We start from the raw sequence: 22,500 nt of genomic DNA, 5'->3' as shown, positions 1-22,500 counted from the left end.
ATTCTTTGTCTGATTTTAATTCAGAACTTATAATCGTTTAAATTAAGAGGACGTCTCTTGTTTAGTAGCTCTGGTTTTAAGATCTTTTTACACTTTTTAAAATTTTTATTAAACAAGCTAGTCTTAATTACACTAAATCGACTGCTTGCAATTCAACGTGCCCTGGCAGATCATTTGACTTGTTTATAGTCTGTATTTTTTTATATCATGCGTTTATTTCGTATATTTCGACACTGATTTTTTGCAGTTTAACGGTGTGAAAAGAAAAGGAATTTCCCTCCCTCTCCCCACTGAGTAGCGATGCTCTAATAACACGACTGGCTCCAACGGTTTCATCGAGTTTGATTGCAGTGATTCTGTATAGGGATTTGAATTCTCACCGAGTTTTCCATATCGCTCTCCTCCTCCTCCTCCTCCTCCTCCTCCTCCTCCTCGTCACTTCTCCTCACCTGTCACCTGTCTGTGCAGTCTGAAATATAATATAACACCATCCTTCTGCAAATCTGCTCTCATTTTTTACTTTTTTATTTCTGCCTTCCATCCTGGGGTGTGTGTGTGTGTGTGTGTGTGTGTGTGTGTGTGTGTGTGTGTGTGTGCAGTTAATCAAATAGAAAAATGTGTCATGATTATTCTTCATGCAAATTATTATTATTATTATTATTATTATTATTATTATTATTATTATTTGTTCCTACAGTACAATACCGTTTTCCCAGAGCGAGAAAAGGAAAAAGAGAGAGATGTAGTGGAACAGACAGGGCGAATACACGGATAAAAACGAGAGGAGAGAGAGAAATGGGATCAATAACACGACTCTGTCTTTAATGGTGTGCGGAAGGCCACCGGCTCTGACTGGCATCTCGATAGACGATCTGTCACTCCGTCGCACGCTCACTTTTCGTCACACTCGTTCGTTATCATCGATTTTCCATGTGCTCTTTAGTGTCGTCCCGTCCTCTCTGTCTCTTTTTTTTTTTTCTTGCTCAACGTTTCCACATGCTTCCCTTTCTTCTTGTCGTTTAGTGCCGGGTTTGAAGTCGGTGTGTATGTTGCAATGAAGAAATATTTACCCTTTACCTTTTTTTTCCCCACATATTTGTCACAAATGATCAATAAGATCAAGTGAAACTTAATATTGCACAAATATAACCAGAGTAAATACAGTTTACAAACTGAAGTTCAAAAAGCATGTAGTTGAGTAAAAGTAGATCCACTCAGTAAAATATTCCTCCAGTAAACTTCATCATTTAAACTTTCACTTGTGTAAAAGTACAGAAATATTTACCTCCAAAAGTACTTAAGAATCCAAAGTATTATGAGTTTGTGTCTGGATTTTCTTCATTATTTCTTCATCTCTAAATGTTTTGCTTGATGTTGAACTGTATGTTGGTGATGGCACGGAGGGGTCAGGTGTCAGGAGCTGCTGAGGGTCGTATGAGAAGGTCCAGCTCTTCTGGACGTCCTCAAGTGTTCGCTTAAAAAGTAAAAAATCAGTGTTGCTCAGCAGAAAGTCTCTAAAGATGTTGATGGGAGAAAATCCAATATTAGATTTTAGAAACATTTTGACCAGTGAAGCAGTGCAATAAATATATAAAGAGTGGATGTGAAACATGGAAATGAAACCAAAAAATAAATAAATGGAAGAAAGTTCTGGGACATTTGTGTCTCCACCAGAAGAATTTGTGTAAGCTGGAGAAAAGGAGAGATGATGTGATCAGACTCCCTCACCCCCACACTCACACATGGAGGTAAAAGATTAATCGTTTGGAGAAAGTGAAAGGAATCCTGAACCAACATGGCTCCAATTCCATCTTGACTGCAGCTTATTGGAAGCGACTTCATAATACAACAGGAGCGGAAGCAACGGAAATGTCCGAACGCTGTGAGCGTTTTTTTAAAGACTGGGCAAACCTGCCCAGTCACCGCACCTCAATCTTACTGAACTGCTCTGAGATGAACCAGAAAATCTCCAACTAGTGAAGAACATCTTTGATGAGTTTAACGAGAGACACAGTGAAGTATTTCAGCTGAATGATTGGAGAACTGTCCAGGTGCTGAAATTGTGAAAAACTGTTCTTCATGCTAAGGGAGGATTTTATAATGAGAATAAAATCCTTGTGGATGAATGAGCTCGAAATTCCACAGAATCTAGTGGAACATCTTCCCAGAAGAGTGGAGGTTTTTCAGTAAATGGAGTGGGGAATAAAGAAGCACATAGCTATCTTACACACCGGTGTCTACAAACCTTTGTGTGTATATAGTAACAAGATGTACAATAATTGATCTTTGATAACTGATCTATAATTTATTAATCAACAGTTGTAATAAGAATAAAATCTTTTCTACACAAATGGAATTTCAAAATGTTTTTTGATTGAATATATGTAGTTTTTCACTACGATTAAAAGAGAAACACTCTACAGCTCTACATCAGGTGTCATATGACTTAGAGAAAACCTTTTAGGCAGGATAAAAAAATAAATGTAAAAAAAGATTTTTGGCGTACAGGTTTTTAGCTTTTATTAGAGTTTTGTACCATGTGGAGTCTGAGCTTCGAGTCGAGGAAAAAAATTCATTATTTATTATTGATTGTCTGGAACTATTTATACAGAGGGAAAAAAAAAATAAAAAATAACAAAAAGAGAAAGAGCTCATGGGTAAAGAAAGAGGAAGAGAATCTTTCCCGGAATGAATAACGCACCGGGAAACAATACATAAATAAATAAATAAATAAATATATAAGTAAAGGGAGGGGAGGGGAGGGGACGTAGAGGAAAAGCATTAGCAATTTTCCAAATGCTGCTCGCGCATACTTATGAATAATAGAGGCACGCTAAAAGTTGGCTGTGCTCGACCAAGCACTGCCTGGGGAGCACGCATTAGACCGAGGGCTCATAAATAACCGCTGTGGATGAAGCGAAGAGCTGAGGAGCGATGAGGAGGTGGAGGAGGAGGAGGAGGAGGAGGGAAGGATGTTAACTAGCTGCTCCACCACTCCTCTCTGGTCTCCGAGCGGAGGTCAGACGGTGGCATTGGGGAATCGCCGGAGACAGATGGGCTCAGATTATTGACCGTAGTGTGTGTCCTGTTCTTCTGCTTACTCTGGATTTTTCAGCAGTAGAAGGGGTGGTAGTAGGGGCAGTATGGTCCCAGTGGGGAAGTGTGGAGATTTTTACATACATGCTGCTCATGTGGTGTCAAACAAAAGACCACAAACCACAGTTTAAAGGAAAGAAGATTAACAGACATAATAGCACAGAAAAGATCACATGGTCAGACATACGATTGTAAAGCAGTAGATTAACGTTATTTATCAGGTGACTCTTCGCTTCCTATGAGTTTACAGAGAATCAGAGTTTCTTCTTCTCTCCAAGAGAAACAGTGGGAAAAATGAATGGCTGGAGTATGTAGTTTTTCTGCTTGTTTGTTTGTTTGTTTTTTTTTTTTTTAGCAATTACACTTTTTTTTGCTAAAATCCTGGACATAATCCATTGTTTTTCTTTAATTAGTTGCAATTAGAGTAAATCTTGCGCATTCTGAGGGTGACATCGTTACCGTTGTGGTTTCTACACTGGGGTTGCCAGATTAGGACGTTTCCTGTTTCTTTGTAGACTGAAGGAATAAATGGTACATTGTTTGTCCAGCATGATAATTCCCCTGTGCACAACTTCAGCTCCATGAAGATCTGCTTTACATGGGTTGGGAAGATGTGGAAGATCTTCTGCTTTAGAGCTCCAACTCTTTCGAACGTCTTTGGAATAAACGTGAACGCTGCACCCCAGACCTCCTCAACTCACCTACAGTATATCAGTACCTGACTTGGTCATTTTAGTGTGTTTGGGGTCATTATTTCAGTGCGTTTGGAAAGTATTCACAGTTTTCACTTTTTCCACATTTTGTTATGTTACAGCTTTACTCCAAAATGGATTGAATTCTTTATTTTTCTCAAAATTCTACAAACAAAAGCCCATAATGACAATGTAAAAGAAGTTTGTTTGAAATATTTGCAAATTTATTATAAATAAAAAAATGAAAGAAAATCACATGTACAAAGTTTTCAATACTTGAAGCTTTTTTGGCACCAATTACAGTCTCAAGTCTTTGTGAGTTTGAAGCTACAAGCTTGACACCTATTTTTGGGCAGTTTCTCCTATTCTTCTTCGCAAAACCTCTCAAGATCCATCAGGCTGAATGGGGAGCGTCGGGTCAGGTTCAAGTCTGGCTTTATTCCTGTAGTCATTCTTTTGTTATCTGGTCTGTGTGCTTAAAGCTGAAACATAACAAAATACGGAAAAACTGAAGCGCTGTGAATACTTTACAGATGAACTATAACTATAACTATATATATATGTGTGTGTGTGTGTGTGTGTGTGTGTGTGTGTGTGTGTGTGAGATTAAATATAATAAATTATATTTTTCATGAAGCTGTCCATGCCCACAAAAAAGGTTGTAGATCATAAAACACTGCTGGGCAATAAAATAAAAATTGGATCTGAATTTATAGATTCATGTATCTGTCCGAGCTCCTAAGATGCTCCTTCATTAATCTACTCTGAGATCAAGGCCCAACCTCTGAACACCACACTGATTCAATAAATGCAATATAAATTAGACATTAAAGCCAAAAAAAGGAAAAGCTGGACGAATCCTGGGGGGAAAAAACGAAACATTTCAGAAGGTACTTTTACTTCTAATAAACAGCTGATATTAAATGAAGTATAAAATTGTTTAAATGAAGTTTCAGTTCCACTGTACCATCACTACGTCTGTGGGCCAACAGTGAGTTCCAATCTCAGAACATTGCTGTGTGGAATCACTTCTAATAAAACAAGTTCACAGCTTTCTACAGAGTTCTTTTGAGGAACATCCAGTTTCCAAAATCTTCTCCTCCAAGTTCCTGTGTGATGGAAGGAGAATTTTTGTCATTTTTTTTGTAATCTTCATCCTTTCAGCCGTTTCAGCTTTTCTCCTCTTCTTCTTCTTCTTCTTCTCTAGTTTCTTAGTTTGTTCATTTTGGCTTATCTTTACCTTTCCATGAGAAGATGCATTAAAATAAAAGTTCCTCCTGGATGGACTACATTAGCTTCATTTGGGTGACATAAAATCTAATTGTAGAATGTAAGAAACCCCTTGTGTGAGTTCTCTTCTTTCCATGTGACCAATGAATCTACCTAAAGCTCCTTTTTCTGAGGAGGATTACCTCTCCCCTGGGGCACCTATAATCAAGGCAATATCTCCATTCACCGTCTTTTTTCTGGATGGTTGCTCCTCCACCTTTCTTTCCCCTCCACAACCCCTCCATCTGCCCCATTCACCTTCAGCATCGCTTTTTAGATCGAAAGCGGTCACTGGTTTTCCGCGATTGAGTGATTTCAGGCGTGAAGGCAGGTAACGCTGACACCTGGATGATCCTGGTTTTATCCGCTCCATAACAGAAACCCATGCATTATTGAGTGTTATTTCGGCTCGGGTAATTAAGAGCAGAACGCTCAGCTGGGGGACGAGCGAGCACTTCACGATGGATGGACTGTAGTGGTTTTATTGACTCGAATCAAATCACACTTCCCCTTGGGTATACTCTGAGTCCACGGGCCTCCTCTCCATCTTCTCCCTCCTGTCCATCCTGCCGCCTCTGCTCCAGGGCAGGTGATGCAGGAAAGCCAAGCAGGAGCACTTTACTCTGGATGAAGGGATTGATTGGGTCGCTTTATCCTGGCTCTGAAAGAAAGCTACTCTGCTAGCGTAGAAAAGTTTCAGTGAAAGGCTGTGTGTGTGTGTGTGTGTGTGTGTGTGTGTGTGTGTGTGTGTGTGTGTGTGTGTGTGTGTGTATTGGATTGTTGTATAATTGTGTACACATGTAGCTACTGAAAATGAGCTTTGCTTTGTTTTGAGCACACCAAGCACAAATATTATATACACACACACACACACACACCTATACACACTGACATACATATATATGTACACATACATGCATAGCAAAATATGTATAAACACAAACTAAGATTTACATGTATACAAACAAACACATATACATTCACCCTGAAAATATCTGACACGTATATGAGTGCACACACACACACACACACGTGCAAATATTTATTAGTAAAACCAAACTCAACATAATGCGTGAAGACAAAAGGTAAAAGTTTTAAAGTAATGAGGGTGTTTTTAAATTACGTAAATCATCAGGACACCAAACTGAACTTTTGCTGTGTTTCCACACGGACGGTTTTAATTGCCGGATGTGCACATCATGGAGGATTTTGGTGCTCGATTTGAGACTCTGCGCATCAGTGTTTAGTAATTAAAAATATCTTTTTTAAATGATTGCTCACTTTGTAAATAATAAAAGTTTAGCACATCTACTACTAATAATATCGAAATAAATTCACGTGATGCAAATATGTAACGAACGATAAATCGATTATATCACATCAAGTTTTAAGCACACACCCATATACACAGGGTTTCATGCACATAATGTACATACACACGCACTCACACACGCAAACACACATATACACCTAGAAGAACTTAAATCCTGAACACCTCGACTACATGACCGACTCCCAGTACAGTTTACTTTTCCTGTTTGTTATTATTTTTTGCGTATGGAGGTGGACGGCTCTTGGCTCGTGTTGAATTCGCACGTAGAGGTTTAGTGGGATTAACGGCTTGCAGCCCCGCCCCCGTGCCACTTTGCCCACCCACACCTTCTCAGTGAATGAATGATTATTACAGTGTGAAAGGTTCAGCGTTTCTCCCTGACGCTCAGCTGCTGTGCTCTGAAAGTTACCGGAGATCTCTTTACCTCAGCTGTGATTAGACCCTGATGAAGGAACGACTGTTTATACATTTTTCTGCCCAAAAGTATTAGGACACCCGACATTTTGCTTATATGTGCTTATAGGATTGTGCAAAATGTAATTTTCTTATCACCTGGACAATTAGGAGATCCAAACCTGCTCAAGCGTGAAAATGCAAATGTCCACAAAGCCAACTCCATGAAGATCTACTGCTATCAAGCTCTGACTGCACCCCAGGCCTTCTCACTTCCTCCTCTACTTACCTTGTGGCTGAATGAGTACAAATCTCCACAACATCTAGTGGAACATCATCCCAGAGGAGTAAATATTATTATCACAGCAAATGTGGAATGAGATGTTCAAAAAGAAGCACAGTCCAATCTTATGGTGAAGTATCCACAATGCTTTGTTCAGATCATTAAGATTTTATAATGGAAAAAAAATCAGACCGTAACAAATCACCCCACTGTTTCTGTCCAAAATTATCATCTGATCTGGAATCCTGGAGCTGAAATTCTGATGTGAGATCAGGCATACAGAGGTGAAATCCGATCTCCATGTTTCTCAGCAAGCATGGTGCAGATAAAAACCACGCTTATTAACACAGAGCCTCATGTCTTTGCATGTTATCAGACAAGTTAGATCCGTCTTTCAGAGCTCTTTCATATAATGTATTAATTAGAAACTCCAAAAAAAAATCAAGCGACAAAAAGAGAGCAAAAGTTCTGGAAGATCAATCTGATCAGAGCTGCTGATTTCAGTCCGTCACGTCTTCATCCTCATTAGCTCCTCCAGCGAGTCGCCTGCGCCTGAGCGCCGCTATTAATATTCATGTGTGCGTGTGCGTGTGCGTGCGTGTGTGTGTGTGTGTGCGTGTGTGTGTGCGTGTGTGCTTCACGCACTTTACTACTTCTTTAGAGGGATCAATCAGCATCATCTTCATTCATCTAGACAAGATAAGCTAATTTTAAGCTCTGCTCATGTTTCGTTTGTGTGTGTGTGTGTGTGTGTGTGTGTGTGTGTGTGTGTGTGTGTGTTATTACTTCATACTTCTTTGATGTGATGTTGGGATTTAGAAAACGTCACATGAATCACAACTTCTTTCATGATGTTGCTCTGGACTCCCAGGTCTCGTAATTGTCTCAGTCCACACTCTGACCTGCCATGTGTTGAATGAGGCCAATGGTTTGGAACACAGCCGCATGGAACTGTTCATAGCGTTAGTTTGTGTGTAGCGTGTATTTATACTCTAGTAAATATAATCCGTAAATTGGGACACGCTTGTGTTGCCTGTGTAACGTTAAGGCGCGTGGATTAGACTATATATGTAAAATAGTAAAATATATAATATGTTACTAAAAAGAATGTAAAATAGTACTTCTAATAATAGTATTTTATTACACACAAATAAAGTACTGAATCATGATGTGCTAAATCAAATAAATACATGAATTATATTAATAATGCTAAAAAATATGATACATTCAGACTGAACCAAAAAAATTAATAAAACACTTCAAATAAATAAAAACAGTTATGAATCAAAAAACACTTCTAATAAACAGCACGTGGCATCAGTAATTCACCTCTAGAGGCCGCTCTCGTACTGTATAACGCGACCCGGAAAAACTATTGCGATGGATTTTTGCAGATAGTTCCAGCAATTAACTATCGGTGCTGATAATTCTGCAAAATGACGACTCGGACGACCTCTAAATTTGAACACATCCATGTTTACACGGGCTGATGATAGACAGCAGTGTGAAGTAGTGCTTATTAGAGGTCAACCGATAGTATCGATACCGATAGCTAAGTTGGATTGTACTTGTTGATAACTGATTATTCAAACAAACATAACACTACATGTAAAACAGTACTGACTCAAGAACATGTGCCAAATAAAATAAATACGAATATATGAATTAAATTAATATTGAGATAAATAAAAGACATATGAAAAACAGTCAATAAATAACACATCCAAAATGAATAAAAAAAGACTTCACTTCACTTAAACAGCACATAACGGCAGTAAATTGCCTCTAGAGGCCGCTCTCATACTGTATAACGCAACACGGAAAAACTTGTTATAGATATTTGCTCATAGTTCCAGCAATCAAATTGTCAATCTCATGAAAATGTGCTAAATGAAATAAATATGAAGATATTCATTAATAAATGATAGCATGATAAATATAATATAGCGCTCTCTGTGCAGCACGCCGTCTCACGATTTAAAACGAACAGCACGTGGTGTCAGCGATCCGCCTCTAGGGGCAGAAGACCTTCTCAGCCGCTTCAGCACTGGACACATGAAAAAAAAAATTGGGTTTTTTTTGCAGATAACTGATAATTCCAGAAATCAACGATTAATCGGCAAAACCGATTAATTGGTCGATCTCTAGTGCTGTGTATTGAGATGGAAAACTTCTGTCACCTTTATCAGTATGCAATATCATGCTCTTGATTTTTTAAATGTATGGTATGGTGAGTAGGGTGACATTTGCTACACCGTTATTGGATATTTGCCCTCATAAAGGAGTGTATATTGCTGAGGGGGAATGATTTGGGTTGTCTGTATGTACCCTTACAGAGAGGATGCTGTCATTCTCTTTCTTTCTCTTTCACACACACTCCAGTGGGATTGTAACACCTAGAAGAACAGCATAGCGCCTTGTCAGAGCGATGTGTGTGTGCACTGATGTGGAAGAGTGCTGGACGTAGAACATGGCCTCTGTCACACTGCCCTTTTCCGGAGCTGTCAACTCATCCACTTTCTGAGCTCGCAGCAAAATGGTGTGTGTTTTTGTTTGTATGCGTGTCAGCACATACCCTGAACATTCATACCCGGAGTGTGTGTGTGTGTGTGTGTGTGTGTGTGTGTATGTGTGTGTCATGAATTGCATCATTGCATGATCACCTCACTCTTAATTTACTCTTTAGTATTCTATTGGCTTTCCATAATATTCCATGCACACTTCAGTATGTCACTGTGCTTTAGTATTCTATATTATTTAATCTGTGGGTTTCTACCCAGTTTCTTTTATAATACAGTGTCATATTATAACATTTGATTCATTGATTTATTTGATTCATTTTGAACGACTCGTCTCAAAGAGCGATTTTCTACACGACGCGTGTGAGCAAAGCTTCGCAAAATCTCTGTAGGTTATGTCCAGGAAAGAGAATTGAGAAGTTCAGCTCTCCACTCTTCTGGTCTCTCAGGTCCTCTAGTCCGACTCACATTTTTTTGTCATGTGACTCCCATAGACGCTATGTAGTGATTCATATATAAATGATTGGAACTATAGTAAAGGTTGGTGTATGTTGACGTGTTGGTGATCTGCTTATTGAATATGTAACATTTTATTTTATTTCTGATCAAAGGAACGTAGTAATGAACGGCTCAAAAAAAGAGTCAATAATTTTGATGAACGAGATTCAAAGAACTACCGTAATTTCCGGACTAAAAAGCGCACCCATATATAAGCCGCACCCACTGAATTTTACAAATATTTTTATTTTTTACATAAATAAGCCGCACCTGTCTATAAGCCGTCTACACTAATGTACTTTACACAGGCTTTAATGAAAGACAGTGTCTGTTACACAGTGTAGTGCTTCCTTTAAGAGCAGAGCGGTATTTTGGGAATAGCCTCCACCTCATTCTTCTGGTATTACTGCATGCGTGCAAGGCCGAGGAATATGTCCTTATTATTTTCTGATGCTCATTTCTAAGTTTCTTTGACTAACCCGTAACGCTGTTGCCAAGAAAAATAAAAAAGCACGAGTTTTGGAAACCTGTCTGTGTTTATATGATTTCTGTTGTAACTGAACTTAGTGAGCTCTCCCTTCACCCAGACTCAACACGTTACAACGGCTTGTATCTAAACAGTAGCCGACCATGAAAGTCATTGTTCACTGTCTTCCTCCTTCCTTTCACAACTATTTCCCTTCGGGAGTTTATCTTTTGGCATCGTCGTGCGTTTAAAAAAAAAAAACTTTTTTCTCCCGATGCCGTGCAGCTCAGAACACAGGTGAGGTGCGTTTTTTCGTTTCCGTTCGGAAATTTCATTGGTCTAATGTTATGGGGTTCAGTTTTTTGGCTTGAAGTTTGTGAAACCGGGAAAAACCCAGGAAAAATTCATAAATATGCCACTTCGTTGTTTAAGCCGCGGAGTTCAAAACATGGAAAAAAAGTAGCGGCTTATAGTCCGAGAAATACGGTAAGTCAATAAAATGATCTCATCACTAATGAGCAGAACTGCTGTGTTACAACTTTTCCGGGAGGTTGGATTTTGGCCTGTATTTGGACAGCTGACGGGGGTCGAGGTCAGGGGTTTTTTCGTTATGGGGGTTGATAACTGCCAGTTATGATTTAGGTAGATATCCAATGCAAAACCAGTGCAGCCTAAAGAGAATACTGAGCAACACAAGAACTTCGAGGATATATTGAACTTTAATTAATATCAGCAGTCTGCTACAATGTGCTCAGGACCACAGGTTGTGTTTAGTCACTGCCCACATCAACAATGATGGAACTGTAATGAATAGACATTTGGTGTAGAGGATAAGGATGGGTTCCCTTTTAAGTCTGGTTCCCCTCTCGCACAATAAGAACATTTCGGATTATATTACACACCCAATATACCTGGTATTTTTCCTTTTGAATTCAGCGCCGTGAACCAGATGGCGTTAAAACCCCTATGTGTTTGTTGCAGTGTGCGATCTGAAACCTTCGGCTACATGCGTCGCATTGAACTTTAGGTCTGTTGTGTGCTGTTGTGAGTTCCAGCGCTTTCTACGTCTGACAGCTTTTCTTTAAACACATCAGAGCAGCGGGAGGCGAAGAAAACAGGGCCACATGTGCAATAAGGCTTCTTATCATTTTAATTAGGAAAGTTGTTGGAGCGTATCGCCTTCCACCATAACAACAGCACACACACACACACACACACACACACACACACACACACACACACACACACACACACACACACATAATCACTGCCTGCGTGTAACACAAGTCCCATCAGCCTCCTTTCCACTAATCATAGCCGAGTCTCCATCTCACCTCCTGCCCCCCCACCACCACCACCACACACGCAGTGTCAGAACCTCAAAAAAGACGCCTGACCTGCAGGTTGAAAACTTCCTGTGACCTTTGATTCCTCCACAGAGCCATTATGGATCTCTTTATAGGCTGAACAGCCTCCTAAATGCATGGCCACACACTTCACTCACACACACACACACACACACATTTAGCCATCTTATCTTCGCCCCTATGTAAAACAGGCTTTCGTTCCTCCATTTCATTTCCATTAGAAGAGAATTAGGAGAGTGTGACTGAATGATGTCATGCCTCGTTTGGGTGTGGTATTGAAATGGGGTGGAGGGGGGGGGGGCACATTCTCTTCTCAGCCATTTCTTTACTTCATCCTCCGTTCTTTTATTTTTTTTACGCCCTGTCTCAGTCTATCGTTCTTTCTGTCTGTTTCAAGATGCTTCCTTTGTCTTGTATTCTCTCCATTTCTCTCTTTCTGACTGTGTTTCTTTCTCATTGTCTCTCTTTCTCACCTAACTGCTCTCTGTTTTGTTTCATTTTCACTCCATTAGTTCTGTCTAATCTCTTGATTAGGTCTCTCTCTCTCTCTCTCTCTCTCTCTCTCTCTCTCTCTCTCTCAATCAAGATTCAACGGTTGCTTTATTGGCGTGACAAATATGGACATTCGTATTGCCAAAGCATAGAACAGACACAGAACCTCAGATATACCAGTCATTCAGAAATAACAACTATAATAATAATATACTATAATTACGGTTGTCAAATTTAAGACGTCAATAACACGTTAACGCGAATTCATTTTAATGCCATTAGTTTTATTAACGCAGCTCGTGTTTCTGTCGGACCGTTTTTATAAAAAACATCAGTAAATAAATATAAAAGTGGCGAAATTAAAACCTTCAATGCAACACGTTTTTTTCACCACATCCTTTCTTTACTAAAAACCCACCGGAAAATTCTTTTTAATCATTAAACATTTGTTTTACTGCTGCACCGAGTCTCAAAAGCCGAGCACCGAAATCCGGCAATTAAAATCGTCCGTGTGGAAACATAGCAAAAAAGTTCTGTTTGGTGTCCTGATGACTTACTTTATTTAAAACACCAAAATTACTTTAAAACATTTACAAGAATATTTTGTCTTCATGCTCTATGTTGAGTTCGGTTTCACTGATAATAAACTTACATTTGCAAAATTCATGTTCATGTTGATAAAAAGTTTTAAAACAGATAAAAATATGCGATAAAATATTTTAATCTAATAACAGCCCTGACTAAAACAATATAATAAAAACTATGCAGTTATTATATAAAAAAAGGAATAGTAAAAAGAGGTAGTTTTAATTTTAAAAAATTGTGGATTATTTGGTTTATTTTGGTGAAGAATTTGGATTGAATGTGGTTCTATTGGGTGCCTTCAGTGAGGAAGTGCAGCTCAGACTGTGGGTGTCGCCCCGTCTCCATGGACAGACTGAGTCCACTCTCTCCCTCCCTCTCATTTCTTCCCAGAATATCTCTCTCTCTCTCTCTCTCTCTCTCTCTCTCTCTCTCTCTGACACTATTTTCACCTCTCTGTTCTGTCTCATTTTCTCTCAATTAGTTCTGTCCTTCCCTCTCACTCTCTCTTTCATCTGTCCTTTTCTCCATCTCTCTTTTCTTCAACTCACTTTCTTTTTCTTCCTGTCTCCATCTGTCCCTGCTTCTCTTTTCTCTCCTTCATTCGATCTCTCTTTCTTTCTCTTGTCTACCTTTTACCCTTTCTACCATTCTGCCTCCTTTCCCATTTTGCCCATCTTACTGTCTCTATCTTTCTCTCCTCCATCCACAATTTTTCTTCCCTTTCTCCATTTTTTATCTTCCTATTCAATATCATGTCTGCTCTGTTTTCTCTTTCTCTGTCGTCCTCCTTCGTGTCTCCCTCGACTCTGCTACTGCCTCTGTTTTTTTTTGTTTGCTTTCTCTTTGCTTCATCTCTCTTTTTATACACACACACACACACACACACACACACACACACAGACTCCAACACCCCCCCCCCTCCACGAGCCTATCAGAGAGAAGCAGTGGTGTGTGAAGAAATTCCCAATATCTAAATTTACACACTGTATCAATCTTGTTTAATAGACTGGAAAGCTTATTGCTGCACGCCGAGCGGCGAGAGGGCCGGCCGTGATAAATCGCGTCGGCGCGGCGACAGCCGCCGTGATGTATAATGAAATATTTATGATTTATCCCGGCTAATAAACTGAAATGAAGAGCATGATGTATGGGAACAGATGGGCCCTCTATTGACGCCGGGCTTCTCAGCGGAGAAGGAAGAGGGAACTGGTGGGGGGGGGAGTCAGGAAAAAAAGATGGAGGGGGAGAGAGAGGGACAGTTTATCGAATATAACCCAGGGGTCTCGCAGAAGATAAAAAGATATGGAGCAATATAAAGGAGGGGAAGAAATACAGGGGTCACAATACGATATGTTGCGATACTGAGATCTCTTTCATGTTTTAGGATTAAAATGTAATTTTAGAAAATCTTTCATGAACACCACCATATGCAAACCTCAGCAAATATATATATATTATTATTTTTTTTTTGTTTGTTTGTTTTTTTAAACCAGAACACGCACAAATCCAGATTAATTAGAAAATATTTTTCGTCTGAAAACATTACACGTCGTTTTCAATCGTTCGCAAAAGTGACGATGCCATCGAAATCTTGACATCTAAAACGACCCCGCAAACCCGAACGCCTTACACCCACTCATACCATGAAACCTGTGCCAGCTATTACCCGTATCACTCCTCAGTACCAAGAGTTTGTGTTTATCATTGTGCATGTTAATTTCAACATTTTTAAATGTATAAGACTAATATGAAGTGGGATTAATGATGATAAATTGTATTATTAATATTATTAGTAGTATTAGGTTAGTACACGATGCATGATCTGAGCACTAACTATTGTTTTACATCAAAAAATCTAAAAAAAGAAAAAAACAAGACCATTATTTCTTCTATAAAGGTAGAGAATGCAGTTAAAAAAGGACAGGCAGGTTGCAGTCTACTCGAACTTTAGCTTTGTTAATATTGCAAAGCCACAAATTAAACTTCATCTGGTTATAAATGCAACCACAAATGTTTTTCCTGACGCCATTTTAACATTCTTCTGTTAACGCTGCTGCTACTTCCGGCGGAGGTGATACCCGTAATAGTTTTTTTTACAGCAGCGCCGCTAGGAAACAGGTGGATAATAACGCTAACGTTAGCGCTGTGCCCTTATGCTAGTACGTCCTGTCGCTGTTTAAGTTCAGAGATAAAAAGACGGCTATCTGTCTTGCAGTCTGAATATAGATATTGAGTTTTTGAGAATCGATACAGTATCGGCTAACAAAATATCGTCATACTCGTGTGTATCGATATTTTCTTACACCCCTACGTTGGCCGTGGTCGATGCCGCACCGATAAAACTCTGAAACGCCACTACCGTGTTACAGAGTCACATGATTTACACTCATGGACTGAAAAACCATAGCTGGAAAAAAGGCCACCAGCTGCGAGAGATAAGAAGGCGTGGCCTATCGGCCTGTCAATCACAGTTTAATAGGCGTGGCCTCGGGACACATTCATATAGTATACATACAATGAATCATTAATTATGTATCATAGCACAAACCCCTAACCACATAGCTGCTCAGTGAGATATATGTGAGCTCCTCCAACACCCAGTGTCTCATTGGGTGTGTCCAATGAAATCTGATTCAAAGCCTGATATCCTTCGGATAATCTGATATTCCAGAACATATTTTTTTTTTTTAGCTGTTTGAAGTGGACACCCATAGGGGGCAGGTCTGCTTTTCCAGTGTTCACACACACACACACACACACACACACACACACACACACACACACACACACACACATACTCACTCTCACACTCCACTATAGCTGGAGCCTGCTGCTTATAATGATCATGCTCTCCAGCACCTCTCTATCACTCCATCGCTTTCTTTCCTTTACTCCTGCATCCTTTCATCCTTCTTCCTTTTCCACTCTTTACTTTCGTCATTGCTCTGTCCCCATGTGAGTCCCCTCATCAGCCTTTAAGTGCCCTTTTCTCACCAGGATTTCAGTTTCTATGGTTTTACGTGCCACGTTGAAGAAGCATCAGTATCAAAGAACGATAAAAGAGATAAAAGTAGAAACGAATGCAAAAATCTATATTATGTTTCCGGAGCAATTTCAGTCCGGACGGTTTCCTTTTTTAAATTGTTTTTTGGTGTAAATTTACCAGCAATTCTTCCTTTTTTTCCAGCACAGTTTTGATTATTATATATGCATAATTAATATGCGAATGCAGAATTTCTGTAGGCTGTTTTTCAAATGTCATCTGTTCCTTAAATCCCGAGTTTTGTAAATGAGATAGATGTAGGTCGATCTGGATAAGAGCATCTGCTAAATTCTGTAAATGTAAAATCATTGTTCAGTAGGGTTTAGAGCTCTACAGCAGGAGATCTTCCAGGCTTGTGCACAGGGGCTTTGGGTTTGGATCTCCTACTTTAAGTGACCTGTATTTCTCCCAGTCAGACAGTGAATGTACTTATGACCTACAGTCCCTTTCAGCATGTACAAAACCGGGTCTAGACAGAGTGCACTAACTTATAATAAAAGTATTTTGGACTGCACCATCAGGGTTGTTTCGTGGTGGGAAGGAGTTGGTGGTATAAAATTAGTTTTTATCAGTTATGTAACACGGCAACAGTTTGCACAGTCACAGGGAGCACCGAACTTCATAAGTCAGTGTGCCAAAAGACATCATCCTGTGTACATCACTGTATTGCTGTGCAAGGGGACTATGGTGTGTAAATGTAGATAAATTGAGTACTTCCTTACTTTCTAAACAGAGCTCTCATAACTTTTGGATACCACCATGTACTTATAATATTTAATACCTATTATAAGATACAGGCCCTAAAGATGATAGCTTGCTCCAGGGGGCGCTGCCATGCTCCTAGATTCCTAACATCATTGGGGTATGCGAAGAAAGAATTTGACTGTTCTGTAATGTACCTGTCACAAGAATAAAGCATCTTTCTTTTCTTTTCTTTTCTTTTCTATCAGGCTCTGGACCTGTTCTAGACTTCCTCTTAGCCTAAAAATTTTTTACGTGGAGTACCTTTTTTTTTCATTATTTTTATTATAGTAAGGTGATTTCGATGGGGTGTGTACTGTATGTAAAACAATATAATTTCTCTGGATCCAGACGGATCCTAAGTTTCTTGAGTCTTAGTCACCAGGTTTCCCCAGTCTTGATCCTAGAGGTTTGTGGAGCAGAAGCTTTACATATTTCATTTAGATAGTAAACAGAATTGATTGTGATATAGAGTTTAGGTAGAGAGGTTTCTTGTCTCATGTTTCAAGTCTCATATCTTTCTCTCTCTTTCACACACACACACACACACACACACACACACACACACACAGCAGTCCTCTGTACTGTGAAAAGAGAGGAAATAGGTGTTACACTTTCTTTCGTTAGTGTGTGATGGGTTTTCTGCTGCCTGAGTGCCTCTTTTTTTTTTTTTTATAACCAACCTTACAATGGTGTGTGTGTGTGTGTGTGTGTGTGTGTGTGTGTGTGTGTGTGTGTGTGTGTGTGTGTGTGTGTGTGTAAGAGAATAATTAAGGAGTTTCCAGCTGACCAGCTCTGTATGATCTCGACTGGTTCAGGATTTTCTACAGATCTCATTAAAGTCCCCTCAAAAGGATTTCCTTCATATTGATCTCTATAGAAGTATTGGATGTGTGTGTGTGTGTGTGTGTGTGTGTGTGTGTGTGTGTGTGTGTGTGTGTGTGTGTGTGTTACGTGGGTGTGGGTGTGTGCATATTGACGTTTTGTATGCTCCAGAAGTATTGGATTGGTACTGTGATTAAAAGACGATTTCTCAAAATGACTTTGATTGATTAATGCACACTGTGTGTGTGTGTGTGTGTGTGTGTGTGTGTGTGTGTGTGTGTGTGTGTGTCAATATCATGATCTATTGTCACATTTTTCAGCTGTAATGTAATTACTGTAATGTTTCATTGACACAGTTGTACATCCTGGTATTTTTTTCAAACTTCTTCATGGTAGTAATAGTATTAGTAGTGTTTCTAGTATTAGTAGTGTTTCTAGTATTTCTAGTATTAGTAGTATTTCTAGTATTAGTAGTGTTTCTAGTATTAGTAGTGTTTCTAGTATTAATAGTACTAATAGTATTGGTAGTAGTATTAATGGTAGAATTGGTAATAGTAGTAGGTATTAGTACTGGTGGTAGTAATTGTGTTATTAACATTAGTGTTAGTAGTAGTAGTACTGGTATTGGTGATAGTAGTTGTGGTATTACTTGTGGTACTAGAATTAGTAGTATTGCAGTAGTATTGGTGTTAATGTTACTAGTATTCATAGTAATACTCGATAGTTTTGGCTGTAGTGGTACTGCAGTAGTAGTGGTTTTAATTATTGTTGTAGTAATATTAGTGGTAGTGGTTCTAGTATTTGTAGTAGTACTGGTATTAATTATTGTACTAGTCACATTGGTAGTAGTAGTTATATTTGTATTAATTATAGTCGTAGTATTGGTAGTAGAGATAGCACTGGTTTTATTGGCAGTATTGGTAGTAGTAGGATTAGTGGAGGTGGTAGAGATCATACTGGTATTAGTAGTGTGGTATTGGTAGAGGCACTAGTAGTAGTAGTATTGGTAGTACTAGTATTTATTATTTTAGTAGTATGGGTAGTTGTGTTTGCTGTAGTAGTAGTAGTGTTGGTAGTATTAGTAATAAAAGTAGGTACTAGAAGTAGTAGTATTGGTGTTAATGTTACTAGTATTTGTAGAAATAGTATTAGTATTAATCGTGGTACTTGGAGTAGTAGTACTGATATTATTGTACTCGTAGTATTAGCAGTAGTAGTACTATTGGTATTAATTATAGTCGTAGTATTGGTGGTAGAGATAGTACTGGTTTTATTGGCAGTATTAGTATTGGTGGTAGAGATAGTACTGGTTTTATTGGCAGTATTAGTATTGGTGGTAGAGATAGTACTGGTTTTATTGGCAGTATTAGTATTGGTGGCAGAGATAGCACTGGTTTTATTGGCAGGTATTAGTATTGGTGGCAGAGATAGTACTGGTTTTATCAAGGCATTAGTATTGGTGGTAGAGATAGTACTGGTTTTATTGGCATTAGTATTGGTGGTAGAGATAGTACTGGTTTTATTGGCAGTATTAGTATTGGTAGTAGAGATAGTACTGGTTTTATTGGCAGTATTAGTATTGGTGGTAGAGATAGTACTGGTTTTATTGGCAGTATTGGTAGTAATGATAGTACTGGTTTTATTGGCAGTATTAGTATTGGTGGTAGAGATAGTACTGGTTTTATTGGCATTAGTATTGGTAGCAGAGATAGCACTGGTTTTATTGGCAGTATTAGTATTGGTGGTAGAGATAGTACTGGTTTTATTGGCAGTATTAGTATTGGTAGTAGAGATAGTACTGGTTTTATTGGCAGTATTAGTATTGGTGGTAGAGATAGTACTGGTTTTATCAAGGTATTAGTATTGGTGGTAGAGATAGCACTGGTTTTATCAAGGCATTAGTATTGGTAGAGATAGTACTGGTTTTATCAAGGCAGTATTAGTATTGGTGGTAGAGATAGCACTGGTTTTATTGGCAGCATTAGTACTGGTAGCAGAGATAGCACTGGTTTTATTGGCAGTATTAGTACTGGCAGTAGAGATAGCACTGGTTTTATTGGCAGTATTAGTATTGGTGCAGAGATAGCACTGGTTTTATTCAAAGTATTAGTATTGGTGGCAGAGATAGTACTGGTTTTATTGGCAGCAGTATTGGTGGCAGAGATAGTACTGGTTTTATTGGCATTAGTATTGGTGAGATAGTACTGGTTTTATTGGCAGCATTAGTACTGGCAGAGATAGCACTGGTTTTATTGGCAGTAGTACTGGTGGCAGAGATAGCACTGGTTTTATCAAGGCAGTATTAGTACTGGTGGCAGAGAGATAGCACTGGTTTTATTGGCAGTATTAGTACTGGTGGCAGAGATAGTACTGGTTTTATTGGCAGTATTAGTATTGGTGGTAGAGATAGTACTGGTTTTATCAAGGCATTAGTATTGGTAGTAGAGATAGCACTGGTTTTATTTGAGTATTAGTATTGGTGGCAGAGAGATAGCACTGGTTTTATTGGCAGTATTAGTACTGGTGGCAGAGATAGCACTGGTTTTATTGGCATTAGTATTGGTGGTAGAGATAGTACTGGTTTTATTGGCAGTAGTAGTATTGGTGGTAGAGATAGTACTGGTTTTATTGGCAGTATTAGTATTGGTGGTAGAGATAGTACTGGTTTTATTGGCAGCAGAGATAGTACTGGTTTTATTGGCAGTATTAGTATTGGTGGTAGAGATAGTACTGGTTTTATTGGCAGTAGTAGTATTGGTGGTGGTAGTTGTATTAGTATCAGTATTGTTAGTAGTGATGGTATTATTAGTAGTCGTGGTAATGGTATTAGTGGTAGTATTTATGGTAGATTGAGTGGTGGTAGCAGAAGTGTGCTCAACACTATTGCTTTGAGAGTATATTATCCAGTTCCTGTAGCTTGTGTTTTGCGTGTATCCTGGATGATGTTAATAAAAAGTTTTGTTATCGTTTCAGGAGACACTGCGATCTACAAAGACGGGGTCTACTGGATCATGGGACGAACTTCTGTAGACATCATAAAGAGCGGCGGCTACAAGATCAGCGCTCTGGATGTGGAGCGCCACCTGCTGGCTCACCCTGACATCGACGGTACGAGACTTTGGAAAAAGAGCCACAGCGTGATGAAACCATAAACAAAATAAACAGCAAAGTATATAAAGAAGTTAATGACAGAATTAATGAAGGCGTTCAAGCTGGTTCTTTCTGTTGGTTAGATGTGGCTGTAATCGGGGCACCGGACTCCACCTGGGGGCAGAAGGTTGTAGCTGTTGTGCAGATGAAGGATGGGAAGATGATTGATCTTTCTGAGCTGAAAGCCTGGGCCAGGTAACTACTTACTGAACCACATCTTCCAAAGTTTCTAAACTAACATCATCTTTCTGATTCATCTCACTTCCCTACTATACACCCGTCCCAAACCCGTGAGTAAGAAGTCTAGTATGTGCTTTCTACCCGATACATCAGTTTGAGTTGCTGCTCAGGCCCTCTTCTGCATTCTTTCTAGATTTTCTTTCACTTGGAGGAGATTAGAGCCGATTTTGCTCAGGATTCAAACTCACAAGATTCAATCTAAAAACAATGTAATAATTAAAATAAGATGTAAAGAAAAACTCTCAAAGAAGAAGAGATGCTTGTATCAATACTCTGTGAAGATCTTTATCCAGAGTGATGTTTATCTGCCATGACTGAGTAACAAAACATTGTACGTAACTATTATAATAATTTAGTAGCTGAACTAGCACCATCTACTGGTCAAATCCATATTGCACTAACATTCCACTTTATTTCACCTCAAGTCTGCTGTTTTATTGGTAATGTTTTCACCCCACTGCAATATATATATATATATATAATTGATATTACTTCAGGTGGGAATGCATTGGGAGCCCTGCTGAATTCTGGATCAGTTATTTTGGGCAACTTGGCATTCAAGGGCAAAGCTGCCAGGGGCAAAATGCAGTAATTGAGATGTTGATGGGAATGAACAAGCACCTGAATGATCTGCTGATAGAAGTTCTCCTAATGGAAGATTCTGCATTATAAGAGAAGGAGATTCAGTTGTCCAGATTCAGTCTGAAGTTATCTGAGGGTTTGCTGTGACACAGTTTATCTGAGTACCTTCACCTCTGATCTTCAGTATTATAGCACACAAGTTCTTTTTTCTAAAAAGTTCTTGTAGGCATTTGTTAACTTTTCTTTCTCATGCTCCAAATACTCAATCTCAATCTGTCAGCTGATGAAACACGGCCATGATGAAATGTGTTTATTTCGACGTATAACAGCGCCGAGTTAAAACAGCGTGCGGAGTGTGTTTGGAGTTGTGAGTGTGTGCGTGTGTGTGCTGAGGTGCGCAAGCTTGCGTCAGTGTGTGGAACGTGTTGAATCATGCAGCAGGCTGACGGTCCCTCCGGGCCACTGCCAAATCGATGTGGATGTTCACGAACACAGCTTTTTGAGCGAGTACACTTTTCTCCTCACACACATCCGCAGCTCCTCGTGTGTATCTGAGCAGCTGTGTGCTGGTGGAGTCGGCCAGCCATGAATAAAGAGATGCAACCAAAATGGCTCTCTGCTCACAAAGGGCAGGAGACACTGGAGATATTCTTCATATAGAGTCCATCATTTCATCACGTAGCGAGGCCTGACTTTTCCCCCCGGCTCTTTCTCCCCTTTTTTTCTTTCTTTTCTATTTTTTCTTCTTTTTTTTTTTGTACCCTCTGTTTTTACCAATACCATATGATTTTTTTCTCTTTTTCTATCACTCATATCACATCATATATATATATATATATATATATATATATATATATATATATATATATATATATATATATTAGGGAGATTAATGCAGTTAGCATTTTTGTTTGACCTTTTTTATT

The 22,500-nt window shown here is 39.1% G+C and overlaps 1 protein-coding gene across 1 annotated transcript in view; it reads left to right on the top strand.

Moving 5' to 3' along the window:
* Positions 1-22,500, top strand: part of acsf3 (acyl-CoA synthetase family member 3) — a 44,869-nt gene that overhangs the window by 18,651 nt on the left and 3,718 nt on the right. The window contains exons 8-9 of the mRNA XM_046841088.1: positions 20,576-20,710; positions 20,836-20,947. Of these exons, the coding sequence (XP_046697044.1) occupies positions 20,576-20,710; positions 20,836-20,947 (247 nt within the window). The remainder of the gene's footprint in view (positions 1-20,575; positions 20,711-20,835; positions 20,948-22,500) is intronic.

This window comes from Silurus meridionalis, chromosome 26 (genome assembly GCF_014805685.1).
Source record: "Silurus meridionalis isolate SWU-2019-XX chromosome 26, ASM1480568v1, whole genome shotgun sequence".
In the NCBI taxonomy this organism is placed as follows: Eukaryota; Metazoa; Chordata; class Actinopteri; order Siluriformes; family Siluridae; genus Silurus; species Silurus meridionalis.
This window is presented reverse-complemented; position numbering and strand designations above follow the sequence as displayed.